The sequence below is a fragment of the Vanessa atalanta genome, chromosome 1 (genome assembly GCF_905147765.1).
Source record: "Vanessa atalanta chromosome 1, ilVanAtal1.2, whole genome shotgun sequence".
Taxonomy (NCBI): Eukaryota; Metazoa; Arthropoda; class Insecta; order Lepidoptera; family Nymphalidae; genus Vanessa; species Vanessa atalanta.
The window spans coordinates 4706010-4726939 of record NC_061871.1 but is presented as its reverse complement, the minus strand read 5'-3'; the positions used below and the strand labels follow the sequence as shown (position 1 = coordinate 4726939).

Genomic DNA, 20930 nt, shown 5'->3' with positions numbered 1-20930 from the left:
CAGATATTCTACCGCCAAATAACAATACACTGTATTGTTGTGTTCCGGTTAGAAGGGTGAGTGAGCCAGTGTAATCACAGGCACAAGGGACATAACATCTTAGCTCCCAAGGTTGGTGGCGCATAGGTGATGTAAGGAATGGTTAATATTTCTTACAGCGCCTTTGTCTATGGGCGGTGGTGACCACTTACCATCAGGTGGCCCATATGCTCGTCCGCCAACCAATGCCATAAAAAAAAAATCTGAATAAATAATTTTACGGTCTTAATCTGAACACATAATTTTATTTTCAGTCTGGCAAGTTGGCAATAGTCAACTCTATTGTCTCTAGCTCTCTAGTAACTAGTTACTTTACGCGCGAAATAAACAATTGTCACATCTGCAATTCTTATAGAATATCTGTAGTTTGTTTTTTCATTGTGCATTTTTCTTTCCTTAAATAAGTTGCTTCAAATTTAAATTATATAATTTTATAACTATTTTCATGTGTGTGCAATAGTATAGTAATGCAGAAATATCAAAAGCATGTGACAAAATTATATTATCGGACGCATATTTAAATTTCTACTTTATTAACTATAAAAATCAGAAAGAAGTTGAATGAAATCGAATCAAAATGAAAATCGACAGTAAACCGCTTCGATATGCTCACGCTGAGGGTCACACCGATGTGTGTTATACTGAAGATGGAAGGTAATATTTTATTTTTAAAGTAGTACACTAACTTTAAAAGTCATTATTAATTTCAATAGAAACATTAGTAGCTATTATTTGTATTCTGATGTTATCTATACAAGATTATTTATAAGAAGATGAATCCTTTTTTTTGTTTTTCAGGCATATAATTACTTGTGGTCATGATGGTGATGTTAGGATTTGGTTAGATATTGAAGATGATGATCCCAACTCGCATTGTGTTGGGGAGAGTGCACTGGCTGTATGTTTTAAAGACAATCGATTATATGTTGCTACAGACAATCATGCAGTGCAAGCATATACATTTCCAGCATTTGATAAAGATGGAATAATATCCAGATTTACAGCTCCAATTACTCAAATTATGTCAAAACCAAAAATAGAAGTAAGTACCTATGTTTAAAATGGTTTACTTTTGCTGTAATTATTAATTTACAACAAATGTGAATCTTGCAATATTTTAATTTTATTTTTGCGATCTCAAGGCTTTAGGGTGCACATCTGAGAATATGGAAGCAAAAATCTGCAGCTTGGAAGGCGGTGCCCCAATATTTGTGATGTCTGAACACAAGGGTCCTGTGCTCAGTATGGCTATATGTCCACATATGAAATACGCATGTACTGCATCTGGAGATGGTACTCTACGTGTCTGGGATATTGACACACAGAAAATTGTTAAGGAAATCTCCTGTGTACCGAAAATAAACACTTTTTATTCTGCCAAAGTTTTGTGTAAGTTACTTTGAAAATTATGCTTTACAAATTGTGTTTTCTTTAAACATTGTTTATTATGTTATACATAATTGAGATCTTCTTTTATAGGTCGTATGGATTTTGAACCATCGGAAGGAAAGTATCTTGCTTATCCTAGTAATAGAGAAATAATTATATTAAGCTGTGAGAATTTTAATCAAAGAATGACATTCACACACAGCACAGTAAGTAACACAGAAAAATTTAGTATGATTATATTAGTGCTAATTACAAGTTAATTTATTAAGAAACTAACAGGTTGATAGTCATATAATCTATTAAAGTAAACTTTATGAGTATAATTTTTAAATTATGCAGTTCTTTGGCAAAGGATAGCCACAAAGTAAATATAATGATATATCAACAATCCATTAATATTAAAATAAAACATCCTAAAATTTTATTAAATGATTTTGATGAAATTGGGAGTAATTACAGGAATGAAACATCTTATTTCTATGCACTACAGAACTAAACAAATAATAACCATTTAAAATTCAAATACTATATTGTGTGAAAAAATGACCCAGCTCAGTATAGTTGAATTAAAACACAGCACTGAGCTATCAGCCTAATTAACTTCCTCCTAATCATAAAGTGTTTTCTGTTTTATTTCTATTTTGAGCATTTATTTATGTTTCGATTATGGTGATAGATTAACATATTTAATTTATCTTTGATTTCTATTGTCATTCTTTTAGATAAAATGTGCCATGTCTCAATGTCTATTTTCTCCGTGTGGCCAATATTTATCGGGTAGCACAGTAGCTGGTCAGATAGCTGTTTGGGAAGTCGACTCAGGGACATGTATGGGTATTATTGAACATCCAACTTCACATAATGTCTCTGCTATGGCATGGAATCCTAAAGGTTTGTGTGATAAGTAGATATATATATTTACTATTTTCTATATTTGTTTAATTACAATTAGAATTTTAAAAGATTAAAATTGATGCCATCAAAGTGTATTGTGAGACTTTGTCAAATGACAGTGTTATTTAATAAAGTACTGGGATTTAATATTTCAAATAAAAAAAAAAACTTGTAGCAAGTAGTTTCATCAGAACTTTAAAAAAACTGTGTAGTCAGTGCTACATACAAGTAGAACTTATTAATGGATGAATTCTTATAGGTAATGGAGTGCTTGTGTACTGTGATGTAGCTGGTCAACTAGGAATGTTGGTTAACTGTTATGGCAGAGACAGTTCCAAATCTGGTGAAACAGAGAGTGAAGATGTTGAAATAGTTGACAAGGATGATGGTAAGAACAGATACTAGATGTTATGTATTTCAAATAGATTTTTGTATGTGCTATTTTTTGTTTAATAACAATTAATATTTTCCATGACCAAAGGATGAAAAAAATAAATAAAGGTATTAATTAATGTAATAATTTAATGTTTTCTAGTACTTCATATAAATCATGTTATGATTTTGTATTATGTTTTCAGATAATGATGAAATATTGGATAACTTAATTGAACACTATGAAAGTGATGATGATAATGCCATATCATTAGAAAAAATAAAAAACGAGACGCTAGGCTTGGTTGAAAAGGATGACTCTAGGCCTCCATCGAGGGTGGTAGACCACACACCGACTAATGAACCAATACAAGCACCATTCCAGCCTTCTTCAACACCAATCCATCTTGAACATAGGTTAGTTATTATGACACAATGAAAATCATAAATACATTGAATTATAGTGGTCTGCTTATATTTAAGTAAAAACTTAATAAATAAACTCATTAAATATATATTTAAGTTAGTGTTAAATTTTGAGCATATAACATATTAATGTACAAATATTTAAAAAAAAATGTTTTTGTCTATTTATGAAACTAATTAAACTTATTTAGGTACATGTGCTGGAATGATGTTGGCATAGTTCGCTGTCACACTGCTGAAAATGGGGAGTCCAGCATTGATGTAGAATTCCATGATTCAAACCTGCATCATGGCATACACCTCAATAACTACTTAAACCACACCATGGCAAGTCTGTCAGCGACTGTTCTGGCTTTGGCGTGCCCAACACCCAGGTTCGTTTTTATATTAACTCAACATAAATCAGTATGGCATTTGCAAATTCCATATATTTCGACTTAAAATATTGAAAAAAGAAATAAATAAATATACATTTTACAAGATCACGTTATATATATTATTTAGAGAATTAGATTAATTATATTATTTTTTTGTATCAAACAGCAAGCTTGTGTGCATATCACTAGTGGGGAGCAGCAAAGAGTGGAGCGTGTCCATGCCAGACACTGAGGAGATAGTTTGTTTAGCAGCCACAACTGACGTTGTTGCGTGTGCGACTGATGCTAGATTTCTCAGGCTATTTACCCCCTTGGGCACACAGAGACAGGTATATTTAAATTTTATATATCTTAATATGAATGTAATGCTTTAGTTACCAATTTTGACCACGGCTGCCAATCTCATGGGAGATCAGCTAACTACAGTGCACAAGTGTGTGCGCAAACACAGCTGCACTCTATAATCCGATGCGACGGCAAACCCCTCACGATCGGAAAGAGTTTAGGCACAGGACCACGTTACGTGCCGAGGCACAGGAATATAAACTCTATCAACTTCCAGAGTCTGGGCTGCTAATGAGACTTTTTCGAAAAACTCAATAACTTATCGATTTGACCTGGGGTTTGAACCGAGGGCTCTGAGATCTGCAGCTCCATATTTAGGCACTAGACCGATGATGCAGTCGGGCCACTATTAAAGGGTCAGATAATCGAGCAAGAAACCCGTCATCAGGTGCTGTCGCTGGCGGGCGCGCCGGTGGCGCTGGCGGGGCGCGGCGCGCGGCTGGCGGCGGCGTACGGCGCGGGCGGGCGGCTGTGGCTGGACGCGGTGTGCGCGCGCAGCGGCCGCGTGCGCTCGTGGGCGGTGGCGCTGAGCGAGGGCGCGCGCCTGAGCTGGCTGGGCTGCGGCGCGGCGGGGCCCGTGAGCTCCGACAGCGCGGGGCGCGTGCGCGGCCTGCGCGAGGCGACGGGCGCGTGGCTGCCGCTGGCCGACACGGCCGCGCACCGCCGTGGGGACTCCGACTCCTGGTTCATCGTGTCGGTCGGTGAATACTGACTGTTTTTAGACTAAATTGCTTTTGGAAACGATTATGTGAACGTACGAGTAGTAGAGTACGATTGTTTTCGATGTTTGCCGATTCACAATTTTCATTCTGAATAACTGTAGGTATCCTTATATTAAATATTACTTTTAGGTCTGCGAGGGCACGCAAAAAGTACGCGCAATATTATGCAGAGGATCTTCGTATCCTGTGACTGTACCTAAACCCATCGTTACAGAATTACCGTTACAGGTCTGTACATCACTTGAAATTTATTATTCAGTTTAAGTAATGCAAAATATTTTTACCGCTTAGATAAGTTTGTGTCAAACGAAGCTCCCATCGGAGCACAGAACAGAAAATAGAACAATAGTTTAATATGCCCGGGTGCAATTATGTTTATGGCGTCCACTCACACGTACATAATAAAGTGTTGGATGACCTTTTTCGATTCACATAATTATCTAGAGATAGACTAGATTCGACGTCATCAACTAAAATCGATTCAGTTTATCTAGACATTTCATTAAATGTACGTACATGATTAATTTTTTATTCATCTCGAAATTTTATTTTTCTCATAGAGAAGCTTTTAAGGAGCGTGAAATAGAAAGTTGATATTAGACGTAGACCAAAACAAAAACATAATAAACCATTTTTAATAACTTAAATGATATTTAATTTTTTTACAGATCCCACTCTGTGAATTAGACACGGAGAAGGGACAGTACGAGGAGCAGTTGGTCCGCTGGGCGAACACCAGTCCCGATGTGGACGTAAAGACTGCTAGAGAAACTGCCCTCAAGCTATTTGCTGTAAGTACTTATAGGTATATAATTACTCGTGAACTATACTTAATATGACTTTGTGACTTTAAGTATACTGGTGGATCCTCAGGGTTAGTGTGTAGTATAATGCATCTTAACCGATGATTTCGGGTTCAAACCCAGGCAGGCACCACTGAAATTTCATGTGCTTAATTTGTGTTTATAATTCATCTCGTGCTCGGCGGTGAAGGAAAACATCGTGAGGAAACCTGCATGTGTCTAATTTCAACGAAATTCTGCCACATGTGTATTCCGCCAACCCGCATTGGAGCAGCGTGGTGGAATATGCTCCAAACCTTCTCCTCAAAGGGAGAGGAGGCCTTTATCCCAGCAGTGGGACATTTACGGGCTGCTAATGCTAAAAATATAGCTTTTCGCATACATATTTTTCAGCGAAATACAAATTTTTCATGTATGCGCCCCAAATTTATATATAACAAAGTGTGATATGTTAATGAAATCTTAGTATGTGGTTCACCCATAAGCACAGTTTTATTGACAGTTTGTTAAAAATAATTTGTCCAAAAATGATAAAAATTTTCATAGATTATCGAAAACATCTTATTTAAATTTTAAATATCTATTTAGTTTGTTAATTGGAAAAAAAATGTAACAGCAATATTATAACTATACAAATTGGTAAATCTTCTAGTGTATGCACAGTAATGATATGTCAAATTAATCTCACAATTCTTACAGCTTGCATGCCGTAGTGAAATAGAGCAGAGGGCTCTCGAATTAATGGAGCTACTGCGGGACGATCGTCTCCTCCCACTTGCAGCGAAGTACGCCTCTCGTCTGGGTCGAATGCATCTGGCGGAAAAACTTTCGAATCTCGCTGAAACATGGGAAAGGGAATCGGATAATCTGAACGTTGCCCAAAACTTACACACACAAGGGCTTGATAGTCAAGATTCAAATGACATCACAAACTCGGAGCAAGATTTGAATACAAGTTTGATTATACCACAAAAAACTACTAAGAAGAAAACCGAAAACGATACTCCAATAAAACCTGTTGTAAGTATATATTTTTTTTCACAATAACTGTGTTCTTAAAGATAAAAATAAATAATATAAATGAATAAATGTGAAAATAAAGTAATAATTCAAATATATAAATAATTCTTTACCACTTAAAGCCGATAAAATCATCTCCCGGAGGGGCGAGAAATCCATTCAGGAGACAACCAGACTCAACTAAAGCAGTTCAAAGTCCGCTAAGTTTAACTGAGAGGACCCTCGTGGAAGTGCATGCAGTAGAGGATAAAACCGAAAATGTCGATGTAAGTGTATATTATTTTATTTTTAATATACATACATATATGTTATTACTTTTTTGTTAAAATTGCAAATTAATTTAACAGTTGAAATTCAATGTAAGTTGACAGTTTATAATTTGACTTTTTAAAAATGTTTATGAATATTTTCTTATAGCCTCTCAAACCTCAAGTCGGAGAAGCATTCGTTGATTGGTTTTCGCGGAATAAAACTTTGCTAGAAGAACAGCATTCTGAACTAACACCTTCAGAGCTGACTCGGCATTGTGTGAGAACATTCAAAAGCCTCCAGACTAAATCCAACGATAATAGCCAGAAACGGAAACTCGATGATGTAGTAGATGACCCCCCCGTGACTAACGCACCAAAACAGTCTAAACTTAGTGCCTTTGCCTTCTCGAAAAAAAATTAAATAAAAGGAGAATTAAACTTAAATTATGGTAGCATGTTTATTTTATATTTATTTATTATATATGACAATATCGAAGTATTGCAGGACAATCTTATATGTTAAGGAACTTTCGTACATTAATTATAAGCTATTCATTTTAATAATATTTAGTACATAACTGTGATGACATATTCGTAGATACATTGGATTATATCAGAGAATTTTCTATGAATAAAGATGTTAAAACTATGTATGGTACAACTGTTTTATTGCATTTTAAATATTGACGAGCTCCGCCTCATCTGGCAACGGGAATATACCCTCCTTGAACATTCGCTGCCATTCGGTTCCATTCGGATACGAGAATTTGTCCAATGTCTCGGGTAGAAACCGAGTGCTATAACCGGGTGCCTGAAAAATGAATTCATAAGTCAGCAAATTTAAATTTATCAAAAAAAAAGTCGCATTATTCATAACGATTAAATATGAAGTCACCTCCGGCGCCATGTATCTGGCGCGCCGCACCACGCAGGGCTCATAGAAGTGCTCGTGCTGCTGGTCCACGTACTCCAGCAGGCGGCCGCGCATGCGCGTGGACACGCACGCGTAGTCCCAGTACTGCAGGTGCTGCACCATCTCGCACAGCCCCACGCCGCCCGCGTGCGGACACACGCTCACTGCCGCGGGGGAACCGTGCCAATTAGGAATTCAACGTCATCTCGAACAACATGTTATCGTTGCATCGATATAAAAATCTTACCTTTAAATTTTTCCGCCATGAGGTAGACGGATAGGATCTCATTTATGCCTCCGATCCGAGCCGAGTCTATCTGGCAGTACTGCATTCCGCCGCTCTGCAGGAACTGTTTGAACATTACGCGATTTGCGCACATCTCGCCGGTCGCTACGCCTATACCGTACGGTCTGAAAATAATTATTTAGATTTTAGTTTGAAATTATAAAAGGACGAGAGCAATAAAATTATTTAATGTCAAACGAATCCACTTAATGATCAGCAGTTACGAGAACACACTCGATACTATTAAAGGATATTATATTACAATTATGATTTTTAAAGATCACACTTCAAGGCTCGAGCGATAGCAGCGTGTCCAAGCACGTCGTCGGGCGATGTGGGCTCCTCGATCCACATAGGTTTTAAAGGCGCCAGTTTCTTCATCCATTCTATAGCTTCATCAACGCTCCATGCTTGATTCGCATCTACCATCTGCAACCATATTGATTATTTTGACATAATTATGTATGTGGCTAAAAAAGACAATGGAATCGCTAAAATCGTTCTCATTCAAACGTTAAAAAACAGTATTTATCGAATAAGTTTGTTGTATAAAATAAAGCCTACCAAAAATTTATTATCGCCAATATATTTTCTTACAAGGCTGCATCTTCTATAATCGTCCTCAAAATTGAGTCCAACTTTTACTTTAAAGTGTTCGAAGCCGAGACTTAAGTATTTCTCGCATAGTTGCTTTACAAGTTCATCGCTATATCCCAACCATCCTTAAAAAATTAAACGCTGGTGTAGAAATTAAAAAAATAATATTTTTTAATTTAATTTGATTATAACATACTTGATAAAATTGAACTAGTATACACAGCAATTTTAGTAAGATCTAGTAGAGACTTAATAATCACAGTACGTTAAAGGGTTATAAGAAGGTAAAGAAGAGTGCTATAATAATACACTGAAAAATTGTACCAACCCACTTGGGTAGTGTAGGCGGGGTAACCTTGTTCTAAAAGTTCTTTTATTCTGCTATCCTTCCCTGTTTGTTTATCTTTCAATATTTGAATGGCTTCTTCTTTAGTAATAACATCAGTTATGTAACGAAAATCGATCGTCGAAACCAGCTCCTGTCAGTAAAATTGTCGTATATATCTTTAAACAGCAACAAAACACGATAACGAGGTCCACTAAGATGACCTTACGCTTTATTAACAACTGAATAAGTATTTATAAAATTTATTTTTTGTTATATTTAATTTAATTACTAACCTCTGGTGACATGTCAACTAACAATTTCCATAGGGGTTTGTTTTCCAGTCTTGCCCACAAATCCCAAAGTGAGTTTAGTATGGCGGCGACTGCCAAATGTACAACACCTTTTTCAGGACCAAGCTATAAAACGAGAAAATTAAAAGGATTATAACGTGCACGTAACGAGTTTACATCTCATCTCATTGCTCGTCTTGATAGATACAGTTTTATTTTCATGATCCGAGTTTGCTCAGTCATTAGAAAATGTAGCTGTTAATTCAAGATTGTATGTTCAAATTCCAACGGGCACCACTGAGTTACAATGCGTTTTATTTGGTCTTCAATATTTTTCATTTATTTTTTATGTTAAGGAAAAAACGCAAGCTGTATGTCGAATAAAATCTGCCTCATATGTAACTAGTACCCACTTTAGTAGAGTAGCTCTTAGGGAGCAGAGGATGTTGCTATGTTAGTATTAAATACTCAGTAGACATTATTAATAGTTTATCGAATTACCCATCTCATTTGAGAGTCATTTGTGATCGTGCGCCAAAAACCTGCAAAATCTGAAAATATATCAGCAGCGTTGCGACCCAAGATAAACTTCTTCATAGCTCGTACCGTGAGCACCACGATCTCAGTGCCTCGCCCACATGTGAACGTTAGCCCGTAACCCCGCTTGCCATTCGCAGTGGTTGTTGTAACGTAAGCACAAGAGTAGTTAGGATCAGTGTGCTGTATAGGAAAAGATATTTTATAATTAATACTCTATAAATCTCACTTTCTTAATAGTTTGTCTAGTGACTGTGATTCCGATGACTTGAGTTCAACCGTTAATTTATGAGCCTGATTGCCCTGCTTGTATTAAAATGCTGTCGCACCAGATTATTAAAGTTAGGGTAAATATGTATCTGGATATAAACTACAATATATTCTGCGTATTTCGCCAATCAGCGTTGGATATGGTCGTCATGCTTGTAAACAGTCAGTGCAACATTAATTGACTACATATTTATATAAGATTTTTAACTATCGTTTTTAGACAGACGGTGGGATTATCATTGAAACAAGCTGAAATAGCGAAACGAAGACAATAAGCATAACAACATATTTATAACATTATAAAACGATTACTTACCAAAACTACATTTTATAATACTATGTTCAAATTGTCTTCAAAAACCGCAACATATATATAATATTGATTTTATAATGAATTAGGGTTAATGCATTTAACTTAAAAACATTAAGTAATTTTTTTACAATTAAGTTATGACAATAATTAATAAATTGAAATTCATAAAATATATGCTTCAACCATGACCATTTATTTAATGACCACCTTTCAACGCTTGAAAACTATATAAATAATTTAGTAAAACCATGAATTCGTTAAAGTAAAAGATAGAGGCGTATCGCGTAACAATAATACATTTAGTTTTGATTACACAGCATTACAAAAAATAAAATAAACAGTACAATAAAGTATATAAGTACTTTCAATTTAGGGCAGTTGTTGTACATAATAAATAACTACGTTGCTTTTAATTTTGCATTTAAAAATATATTATTATATTTCCTACCAGAGCATCAGATCCATGACCTCCCAATGAAGTAGGGAATCTTACATCCTTGACGTCGATTTGTACGATTTTAAGTCCATCACTCTTTGGAAGCGGCATATTTACTTGTACATATGCAAGAACGTGCGACCGGTTACGAGGTTACACTGATAATAATTAAATGAAGCTAGTCTTGTCATTACCTACTCGTTTGTTTTGCCTTTATTATTTCATAATATACTATTTACTTTTGTTTGATTAACTGTTTACGATGATAATTTTGAAATCATTACTTTGGAACTTACCTACGTATATTGTTAACTACAAATGTGAAGAGGAGTTTTAAAAATTTATATTATATATCCGTCTTCTGCATCATAGATCCTGTACGGATGAATCGATTTTAATTATGTATATTTTCTTGTTTGAAGAGAAATGGTCATGAATGCTCTTAGTTATAGTTAAAATAAACTGCTTAGTGTAATGATTAAAGAAGATCTTGGAAGATCATCAGCTCTTTCCCGGTTGTTGAAGAGATGTGAGCAACTTCTACTAGTCTGATCGATTAAAAATTTAGTATCCTTGTACTTTAATGATATTTTACGTGGGAAACTTAAAGGCACGGCATATGTAATCAGCAGGATTACTGATTAACAATTTATAATAGGGGTAACGTGTTTGAGATTATTAAACTTTGAGGTCTCAATGAGTACCTACGTATAGTATATACATTTTTAGACGTATAAATATATACATTTTTATCTATTTAGAGATTTTTATTTCTTTAAGTTATATCATTTATTAATGGCTAGCTACAACTTAGGTACCCAAACTAAATATTACAAACAAGATCTAATCGTTCTTTAAAGGAAATACTCAAATATTTATACTTAGTTCGACATTCCAAGGCGGTACAATAAAAAAACAGAAAAAAACGTAAATTTATTTTATTAAAATATTTGCTACATACATTTCTATTATTCATTCATTTCATTTTAAATGACTAGATAAGTGATAAGTAAATATTTATTTTATTTTTAATTTACATTTATTATGTAAATGTTGATTTAATATCACAATAGGACTTTACTAATAGAATATTTTTTTGTTCTAAATTTAAAAACAATATCAAAAAAGGTAATATATAACCTTAAATTGTTTACTTATCAATTATAAAGTTATATTAACATCCAATATAAGAAGCACCTAAAATATCTTAATTATAAACTCCTTACTATAGTATTTAATTGAGCGCATTTAATTTAAACTGGAAAACCAATGCCCTATCGCTTATATCTAAAATTGACCTTGATATGTCTGTTTGGAATATGCGTTCATCACGAAACTTGGCACATTGTCTATGGCCTATTCTAATCGAAGAATCTAATATAAGGAATGAATATAAGCAAAATTTAAATGAACGTATTCCATGCGATTTGCTAATAGTGCAGCTATATTGTGCACTACTTACAGTTCTTGATTAATATATCTTTATATATAATACAACACTATTCCACTTAACTAGTTATGTATATCCACTTTAATTTAAAACCGATAACAGCTTCGTCGGCGTACAAAACGCATTTTTTTCAAAAATTCATATTGAATGTCATAGATTTTATCTAACATCTCGATCAATGATATCGCATCAAATCAATCAAATATTGTGTAATTCTAAATAATGTCAAATTTAAATGCAATTCGTAATTTAAAACGACTGATCACTATCAGATTTGTCATGAAATCTTCAGCCTACAAAAAACACAAACAACCACTTTGATTGAACTATTTGTTATTAATTACAATATTATTGTCAAAAATGTTTGAAATTTAATATGAAAGTTTAAATGCATTATACATGTAATGCATATGATTACATAATGTATTATTGTCTAAAAATAATTATATAGATAAAAAATATAATGTATCTCTATTAACTTATATAAATGTATACTGAATAAACTTCTTTTATCACTTCTCCTTCTTGTACATTTCCGCCAACTCTTTGACAATTAGTCGTTCTCCTCCTTCCCACAAAATTTTTGCTAATTGACCTAGCGTCCCATCATCATCATTCCGTATCCAATCCAATAGAAGCTTATAACGAGCCTTAAAAGTATAAAATAAATTATTAAAATCATTATATACAAACAGTGATTACAAATTTATTTATTTACACAAAGAATATTTAATTTAGTGAAAATAAAAATGCAACATGATTTATAACAAATGAGATTCAACATGCAGCTCTATAGCAATTGTTTTCAATAATAAACTAAATACGTCGAATATAATCCGGCTCAAAGAACCAAATATTGAAACCCAATAACAATTCTAATAGCTATTAGATGTATATGCAAAATATATTAATAAGTAATTTAATATCGATAACATTAGTCATTTAGTAGAGAACTGAATGTGTATCTGAAGCTCCTGCTTATTATTAAGTGTAAGATCCTTGTTAAAGTTTCAAAAGCACACACTACTCTATATCATTTAGCAAGGTTTTGTTTGTGCAAATATATTTAATTTGCTATAAATGTATAACTTTTAATATACTTACTTCAGAAACTCCGTGTTTTGCCATATCAATTTCAGCTGTTTCTATCTGTCCTTGTTTGTATCCCAATCTTCTGAAGAAACTGTGCCAGTTTTTACCCAGATTCTTGGATATGTAATCTATATACTCATGTTCAGCCTAAAATATCATATATATTGTTATAAGTATAATACGAGAAATAATAAGAGATAGCAAAATATCCTCTTAAAATATTATTATATTGAAATACTTTTACTTTGATATCTCTGCTAATATTATAAATATTTAAGTAAATCTGTCTGACTGTCAGTGCTCTTTCACAACCACTGAAGAAAATTTGATGAAATTTGGTATGAAGTGAAGCCACAGGAAACAACTAGTACTATTTCTTGGTTTGAGTTGAGTTGAGTTGAATCTGATGTAACTAAATGTGTTGAATATGTTGAAGATTGTGATTCTAAGTCTGAAATTGAGGCTGATGATGACCCAGTTTTTGTATAAGGCAATCCTTTCCAACCTAAACGAAAAAGTTTAAAGTCTTCTTGAGGCATCTACATTGAACTTTAACCGTGCAAGAGCCTCACAGCAAATTCCGGAAGGAAAATTAGTTTTTCACAATATACTCAACAATTTTACGATGCCGAAGGATATTTGGAGCCTTAAGTAAGATAAAGGGGTCCATTAAAGAAATGCAAAGTATATGTAAAAAAAATGTACAGAATCAATATTTTATTTTTTTTGGAAGTTGTAATTTTGTTGAAGTTTTATTTGATGTTTAATATTATTCTATAAATGTACACTAGTTTTTACAAAATAGTTGAAATTTTAAATATGATGCCCTCATGCAACAAACATGATTTTTTATTTAATTTTGTACCAAAATTGTTAGTTTTAAGTAATCTAAAAATATCAAGTGATATTATTCTTGTTTATATTATTTGAGGCTCCTAAACTCCAGAATGTTTTTTAATATTAAACCAAAAGTGGTCTCTAGGACTGCACAAATGTAATTAAGGATTAATAAAAAAAATCATAACAAAAACATTCTTTGGAAATCTTACATATTTGATGTCAATGTATTTATGCAATCTAATAATGTAAAAAAAATAAAAAAAGAACTTAAAGTATAAAAAAAAATAGGTTTTCATTATTAAACAAACCTGGTGTTTGGTCTCCATGAGTAATATGATGTCTTTAGTTTTTTCAATAGGCTCTTCATCGTCAGATTCAGATTTTGTAGTCTTTGACTTGCCAGTGTGACCATGGACTGGTCCCATGTAGTATACAAACTCATTCCCACAGCGTACGTTTTTGGAGTTTACAATATTAATGACATTGCCACTTGCTAAGAATGATGATATTCAAATTAATTAGAAATATAATATTTAAATATACTTACTCACAGATATAATTTACATTTATCTGAACCACAATATTAAAGTATTGTATATATATTTTAAAACAAAATACTACAGTGAGTCAATAGGACACAAATTTTATGTGAAAATTTACTTTGAAAGAATTTTGTGTAAGCAATTGAATATTAAGTTAGATAAAATGTAGATAGATGGAGATTATGACATTTGACAATTATGGAAGATAATGTTACCTTGAGTATTTACATTGCTGCTTGCATTACTGCTTCGTCGGTCGTCTTCTTCAGCAAACTCAATATTTTCTGGAGATGGTTCTGAGAAAGATTTTTGATACTTTGGTTTCTTTTTTTTCTTTTTTCGATCGTCTTGCTCAACAAATATTTCTTCCTGATTGGTGTAATCGACATTTTCATTTTGTGCTTCTGTTTCTGGTTCTGTTGTGTTTCGCGGTGGACGAGGTACCGCATCGGATTTAAGATTTCGAAACATTTCAAATATTTTTGCACTAAATTTGCTAGTCATTTTTAATAAAGTCTTTGTTCAATCAGGACGGTAAATAGCACCAAAAGAAGGACAATAAAAATCCCAGGAGTGACGCAAGTACTCTTTGATAATATGTTATTGAAACTTGAAAGTTGTCACAAGTTTGTTACTGTCAAGAATGTCAAATAGATAAATAAGTCAAATTCATGGACTAAGAAGAGTATATAAGTTGATATGACAGAGACAAGACTCTATTATAGTCATTATAAAACGTTGTCTAATTTAATATGAGTTATTCATAAAAAGCAAATCATTAGTACAAGATTATTTATACCAAAATTATAAATTAGTAAAATATATTGGATTGTATATAATATCTGAATCAAATGATCCAATTCCAAAATTGTTTTCAGTACTAGAAAGTTACAGTATTACTGAGTGGCATAGGGTATGATCCGATACTATTATCGATATATGTATGGAATATTCCGATACATAGATATGATATGGCGATTCGAACACTCACTCTGATGGACTGAACTGAACTACATACTGTTTACCAGACATTAGTGTGGCTTTGCCATTCATTTGGCGTACTGATCGTACGAGCGGCGCTATTACTCGTTATTCGAATTTCTTAATCAAAGTATGAACCTAGAGAAAAATATTTTAGTTACAAGAAAACTATTCCCTATAAGCAATCTAGTACGGCGAACTTTAGTTCAAGCTTATAATTGCGTTGGGAGACGGGCGGATGGATGACGGAAATTTACAAAGTGCTTGTGAGGTCAACGCATTAAATGTTACCCCTAATAATATATGACCGTTTTAAGACCAAATATAAAAAATCAATCCAATACATTCATTAACTTAGTGACAGGACATTTTTTTACAATTCATTAATTTACAACATCCTATAAAATTATCGGAGATATAATTACATAAATACTAACGGGTAAATATGTAAAATAATAAATACAAGATTTTTCTTTAAAGATTATAAATTAAATATTACAATACAAATACTATCGATCTGACTGCTTCTACTTGTACAATATAGGCACAGTATAATACACATAAATATTTTATAATGTCTCTTAAACTAGGTACCTACTGGTCAGATTTACAAACTGTTAACTATTGGCTATTAAAACGGTCAAAGAACGAATAAAAACTCTTTTACAAATAAATTTACATTATTACATTAGTAAACATTCGTTATTTTCCAATTTTTTAAAACGTAATATTTTTGATTTGAAATATCTAAAGGGTGCTTTGATAGTTGAGGTAAATCCAACTCGTATGCCGTGGCGGCAATTCTTTGCATGACGCTTTCTTCTCTTTCGCCGTCTAGCACCTTTCCGATACAATCTACTCCCTCGTGTGGGAGAGGCGCGTATTATAAGAAAAATATAGTTATTTATTTTAATATTGTTAAAATTTTATAATGCACAATTTTTACATAAAAGTTAGTAAATACTTCGGTAAGATCATTAAAAATATTTTATTTAAATAAGTATAATATGGTCATTCATGTCATCTGTTGCTTAATAGCTAGGTAACTCTTCACTGGATAACTTTAAGTTCGCTATTCTACATTTGACTTGGAATACGTTTTAACGACAAGTTTAATTTAGAAAGCAAATTTAGTTATTTTGTGGCGTTAGTTACAACACGGGCAGCACAAAAGTATTTATATAATATTTGCGTACGTCTATAAATGACCCTACAAAAATAACACATAGTCATCTTATTCATAAGCTAAGGTATTTATGCCACTAATAAACAAACTATGTTGATATACGATCGTTGATGATGTAAAGTGTTTTTTTTGGAAAAAGCAAATTATACAGTTATATTGTATCGATTCAATAAATTAATTAAATCAATATAAAAATCCGTTCTATAAAAAATACCAGATTAAATATTTATACAGACATCATTCGGGTGCGTAGCGTTGAAGTTAACAGCTGTTTTATCAAGATTATATTTTCGATTTCGATCTTCGACTTCATGAATATATCTATAACTGCTGTAGTCAGCTACTGCCACAGACTGCGATATAATTTGTAGTGTGTTACTATTTACATTACATTCATTACATTAGCAGCCCGTAAATGTCCCACTGCTGGGATAAAGGCCTCCTCTCCGTTTGAGGAGAAGGTTTGGAGCATATTCCACCACGCTGCTCCAATGCGGGTTGGCGGAATACACATGTGGCAGAATTTCCTTGAAATTAGACAAATGCAGGTTTCCTCACGATGTTTTCCTTCACCGCCGAGCACGAGATGAATTATAAACACAAATTAAGCACATGAAATTTCAGTGGTGCCTGCCTGGGTTTGAACCGGAAATCATCGGTTAAGATGCACGCGTTCTAGCCACTGGGCCATTTCGGCTCAGTTACTATTTAAATACGATAAAATTGAGAGACTCATATAATCAGAAAAATCCGATCTTGATTTTTGTGCTTTATGAACCATAAGCCGTAACCGTAATCTTAACGATAATTAAAATGGGTTTAATACTCTAGTATCGTCAGACGTTTCCCTTGTAAAAAATAACAGTTATACAATTGAAGTCACTGAAAACTCTCTTGGATAATATGGGGTTCAAATAGATATGTCCTTAAAATGTAGCTGAATCTTAATTATTAATGTTTAGATCGAAATATTTCCTTTAGTTAAGCCAAAGGTCTCTCAAAGGCATAGTAACTGTGTCGAACTATCTGCATGTTATGGTTTACAAATTAAATCACTTAACAGATTTTGATAAAATTTGGTGCAGGGTAAACGTGAACACAAAGGACATGCTACGTCTTCATTTTTATCCCCTAGAAAGGGTAATATGACGGTTTGTATGCAAGTTCTTCAATTTTGAAGTTGAAAAAGTACAAATGAGTAAGCATAGGTATATTCTTTAAAAATAAAATAAATTTATGTAAAAAGTTATCATCCCTCAAATTTTATTAATGGACTAAGTTGGCGAAAGTTGAATTGTCTACGAGGCGTAATTTAGAAGCTACGTTTACGCAAAGCTACGTAAGTTCTACGAATTTATATAACAACATAGTAAATTTATAAAGATGATGCGGCTTAAGGCGTTTGATTTGTAAGTAATTATTCTTTACATTACAAGTTTATTCTTGTTTTTTTATTTAATATCAATCAGATTTTTTTTCAATTTATAGATACACAGCAAAATGGCAAATAGTCAATAGCGCGTGGTTAATGTTACCACTAGTATACACATTACAATTGTATAAGCTATTTTTGGACTATTTAAATCATAAAGTATGAAATAAATTGAAGTTAAATAATGAAATCCGATAAGCTTGCTCCTAAAAATTTAATATCTTTAGTGATAATTCATCAAAGTCTTCGCAAAATTAGTCACGTTTTTTTCTAACTTTTCGTATATTTACCAGCGGGGCGTGTCTGTTCTAGACATTGTAGCCTTATTTTAATCAAATTTTTTTTTATAAAAAATATTAGCAGGAAGTGTCACTGTTGTCAAATTATAACATTATAGTTTTATTTTTATTACACGTATTATTAATTCATAAAAACAATGAGGAACAATGAAAGGAGCACACATTTTTTTATACCATCGATTTCTGATCTGATAAAATTAATAAAAATAGATTCAATTTATGCAAAATCTAATCCATGTTCAGGGAAAAATAGCCCTAGAAAAGAAAATATGCAACCGTGTCCGGAATCTGCAGACAAAGCGGGAGGCGATGCACCATCTCAAAAATGCACATGTCGGGTTCCAGAATCTACGAAATCTGCAAGTGACCGCGGTATAACTGGTGCTGGCGTAACAGGGTCACGAACCAGTTGCGTTTCTGAGAGAGGCAAAGAACATGCTCTTCCGCAAGGAGCATCCAATCCCGGATTGCTGCGATACATACACAATGCTGCCCGATACAGAATACCGCAATGCTTCGAAGGTGCATGTGTATCACTCAAACAAAGTGCTAAGAATAATTGGGTTTTGGGACATTCTATGTCTTTTAGTTCGGTATCACCGGGAGGATACAAGGTACTGTTGTCATATGTGGATAAAAATAAGGTAATAGGGCTACCCTACTTCGTAATGGAGGCGGCACCAGGCGGTCAGATGAGTTGTGAACTTCGCGTAGGGCCAACACAAGGAACTAGGGCCACAGTAGTTGCACAATTGGCTGAAGCCGAGATATACAGCTTTGAAAGTATTTTGGATGCTTATTTTAATAACTTTACTGCATCTATTATTACTGTGAATAGAGAATTTATCGCCCTACATTATTTACAAGTAAGTGTTATTAATATTTCTAAAGGTCAGAAACAATTAATATTATCTATATTATATTTAAAATATATACATTATTAAAAAAAATATATTTAAAGAAATTATATTTCGACTTTGAGAATTATTATTAATGCGTTGTAAAATACATAGTTATTGTATAGATGATCTAGAAAAATGGTTCATTTGATTAAGTTATTGCATATTTTCATAGGCCGTAACAAATAAGATATCTCTCGGTGCGGAACTGGTGGCGAGAGGCCAAGCCGTGGAACTGAGCTCGGCGTCCGGCGCGGCGCGCTGGGTCAGCGATGATCACTCTGTCAGCGCAACGCTAGGAAATAGAGGCTTAGATTTGTGTTATGCAAAGGCAATTAAACCTTTCCTCACAGTTGCAGCTATGTTGGAGGTAGTAAGATGGCCTATATTTCTCTAACATTTATTAACTACATAATTTTAAATATTGACATTAGATAAATCTTAAAATATTTTAATTAAAAATGTTATATTATATATTTAATAATATTTATCAATGCAAAAATTAATTATATGTATAAATATAATTTACTTCATTTATAATAATATTAAGTATAGATTTTTGCCGAGATAGTTTATTGGATAGGGTTTAACAAAAAGTCGCGGTTTTAATTCGAGCGTGCGCCACGTTTTACGGGATCTAATTTGTGTTTATACTAATTCTCTTGCGTGTGACAAATAAAATTCTATAAGGTATTAACTTTTGGTATAAATTGATAATGATCAAGTTGCTTGTTGTTTAGGTAGGTTTTGCGATACGTCGAGCGGTAGCGACATTGGCCTACGAGTGGCACACTGATCAATGGACAGTCCGAAGCTCGGTGGATTCCGACGGACTTGTTGGCGCCACGCTGCAGCGAGCGCTGGGGGGGAAGAACGCTCAGCTCGCTTGCGCTGTGTCAGCACTTCTCAACCATCCCAATGACAAATTTCGACTCGGCTTTGGTGTCACTGCGACTATTATTTAACCTTTACAATCAATTGATTTTTATTATTATTAATTGACAAATATTTCAATATGTGTATAGAACTGAATATTAATAATTAGTACCTTTATTTTGTGTTTTAAAGGTCGATACCATATTTTATAGATATTTATAATTTATTTTAATTAACCTATTGTACTTTAGAAAAAGTAGTTTACATAAATAAATATATTTTTCACAATGAAGTTTTTCCAATTAAAAATGGTGAATTAAAAAAAAGACCTAAAATCTAAGTAGGTAAGTTGCACGTTTAAAAAACAATAAAAATCCAATACTTATGATTTAAAAGTGATAATAATACAAAAATAATATTAATCTAATAACGTTTCAGCATTTTTTTTTTTGCACAAAATACGTCTTATTTTATAAAATTGGATAAACGAATGTAACACGTGTATAAAACTCTGAATGTGTAATCTTTCAAATTCACAAAGCGTTTTACACCTAAGATTTACACCAACACAACACAAAAGGACCGAATAAAAAATTCATTTTCAATATAACGATAATGTAGGCGTGTATTATTCGCCGTCGCCGTCGGCAACTTCAGTTACGCTTTGGCGTCCGCCGCCAGGGCGGGCGCGTGCGCGGAACTTGGGCGGAGCCAGATTCCGCCCT

At 33.3% G+C, this 20930-nt stretch overlaps 4 protein-coding genes across 4 annotated transcripts; 2 read left to right on the top strand and 2 right to left on the bottom strand.

The window, feature by feature from the left end:
- Nucleotides 1-344: 344 nt before the first annotated feature.
- Nucleotides 345-7184, top strand: LOC125066056 (WD repeat and HMG-box DNA-binding protein 1). Its single transcript, XM_047673958.1, has 15 exons — nt 345-693; nt 838-1081; nt 1182-1428; nt 1519-1634; nt 2151-2319; nt 2582-2710; nt 2901-3111; nt 3312-3494; nt 3664-3826; nt 4231-4539; nt 4694-4792; nt 5233-5355; nt 6067-6387; nt 6510-6653; nt 6805-7184. Exons 1-15 carry the CDS (start codon nt 617-619, stop codon nt 7057-7059), a joined length of 2790 nt encoding a protein of 929 aa, XP_047529914.1. The 5' UTR covers nt 345-616; the 3' UTR covers nt 7060-7184.
- LOC125066065 (mitochondrial enolase superfamily member 1-like) lies at nt 7153-10754 on the bottom strand. The gene is made up of 9 exons (XM_047673971.1): nt 10621-10754; nt 9554-9772; nt 9056-9178; nt 8763-8913; nt 8402-8559; nt 8124-8266; nt 7799-7962; nt 7534-7715; nt 7153-7449 (listed from the first exon to the last, which is right to left on the bottom strand). Exons 1-9 carry the CDS (start codon nt 10717-10719, stop codon nt 7315-7317), a joined length of 1374 nt encoding a protein of 457 aa, XP_047529927.1. The 5' UTR covers nt 10720-10754; the 3' UTR covers nt 7153-7314.
- Nucleotides 10755-11666: 912 nt separating this feature from the next.
- LOC125076942 lies at nt 11667-15146 on the bottom strand. The gene is made up of 4 exons (XM_047688689.1): nt 14748-15146; nt 14299-14483; nt 13163-13297; nt 11667-12708 (listed from the first exon to the last, which is right to left on the bottom strand). The coding sequence occupies exons 1-4, from the start codon at nt 15034-15036 to the stop codon at nt 12571-12573; spliced, it is 747 nt and encodes a 248-aa protein (XP_047544645.1). The 5' UTR covers nt 15037-15146; the 3' UTR covers nt 11667-12570.
- Nucleotides 15147-18567: 3421 nt separating this feature from the next.
- On the top strand, nt 18568-20303 carry LOC125077277 (mitochondrial import receptor subunit TOM40 homolog 1-like). Its single transcript, XM_047689186.1, has 3 exons — nt 18568-19296; nt 19505-19699; nt 20070-20303. The coding sequence occupies exons 1-3, from the start codon at nt 18568-18570 to the stop codon at nt 20292-20294; spliced, it is 1149 nt and encodes a 382-aa protein (XP_047545142.1). The 3' UTR covers nt 20295-20303.
- Nucleotides 20304-20930: the final 627 nt, after the last annotated feature.

Bases quoted from the DNA above. Each gene is read 5' to 3' on its own strand.
- LOC125066056 (XM_047673958.1), top strand. From the start codon at position 617: ATGAAAATCGACAGTAAACCGCTTCGATATGCTCACGCTGAGGGTCAC. The intron at 1,635-2,150 runs GTAAGTAACACA...TCATTCTTTTAG, and splicing joins TGACATTCACACACAGCACA to ATAAAATGTGCCATGTCTCA. The intron at 2,711-2,900 runs GTAAGAACAGAT...TTATGTTTTCAG, and splicing joins AATAGTTGACAAGGATGATG to ATAATGATGAAATATTGGAT.
- LOC125066065 (XM_047673971.1), bottom strand. From the start codon at position 10,719: ATGCCGCTTCCAAAGAGTGATGGACTTAAAATCGTACAAATCGACGTC. The intron at 8,560-8,762 runs GTTGGTACAATT...TAATTTTTTAAG, and splicing joins CGCCTACACTACCCAAGTGG to GATGGTTGGGATATAGCGAT. The intron at 8,267-8,401 runs GTAGGCTTTATT...ATATGGTTGCAG, and splicing joins TTGGCGATAATAAATTTTTG to ATGGTAGATGCGAATCAAGC.
- LOC125076942 (XM_047688689.1), bottom strand. From the start codon at position 15,036: ATGACTAGCAAATTTAGTGCAAAAATATTTGAAATGTTTCGAAATCTT. The intron at 13,298-14,298 runs GTTTGTTTAATA...ATGATATTTTAG, and splicing joins TCATGGAGACCAAACACCAG to GCTGAACATGAGTATATAGA. The intron at 12,709-13,162 runs GTAAGTATATTA...TATACTTTTAAG, and splicing joins CAAAACACGGAGTTTCTGAA to GCTCGTTATAAGCTTCTATT.
- LOC125077277 (XM_047689186.1), top strand. From the start codon at position 18,568: ATGAGGAACAATGAAAGGAGCACACATTTTTTTATACCATCGATTTCT. The intron at 19,297-19,504 runs GTAAGTGTTATT...ATATTTTCATAG, and splicing joins TCGCCCTACATTATTTACAA to GCCGTAACAAATAAGATATC. The intron at 19,700-20,069 runs GTAGTAAGATGG...CTTGTTGTTTAG, and splicing joins CAGTTGCAGCTATGTTGGAG to GTAGGTTTTGCGATACGTCG.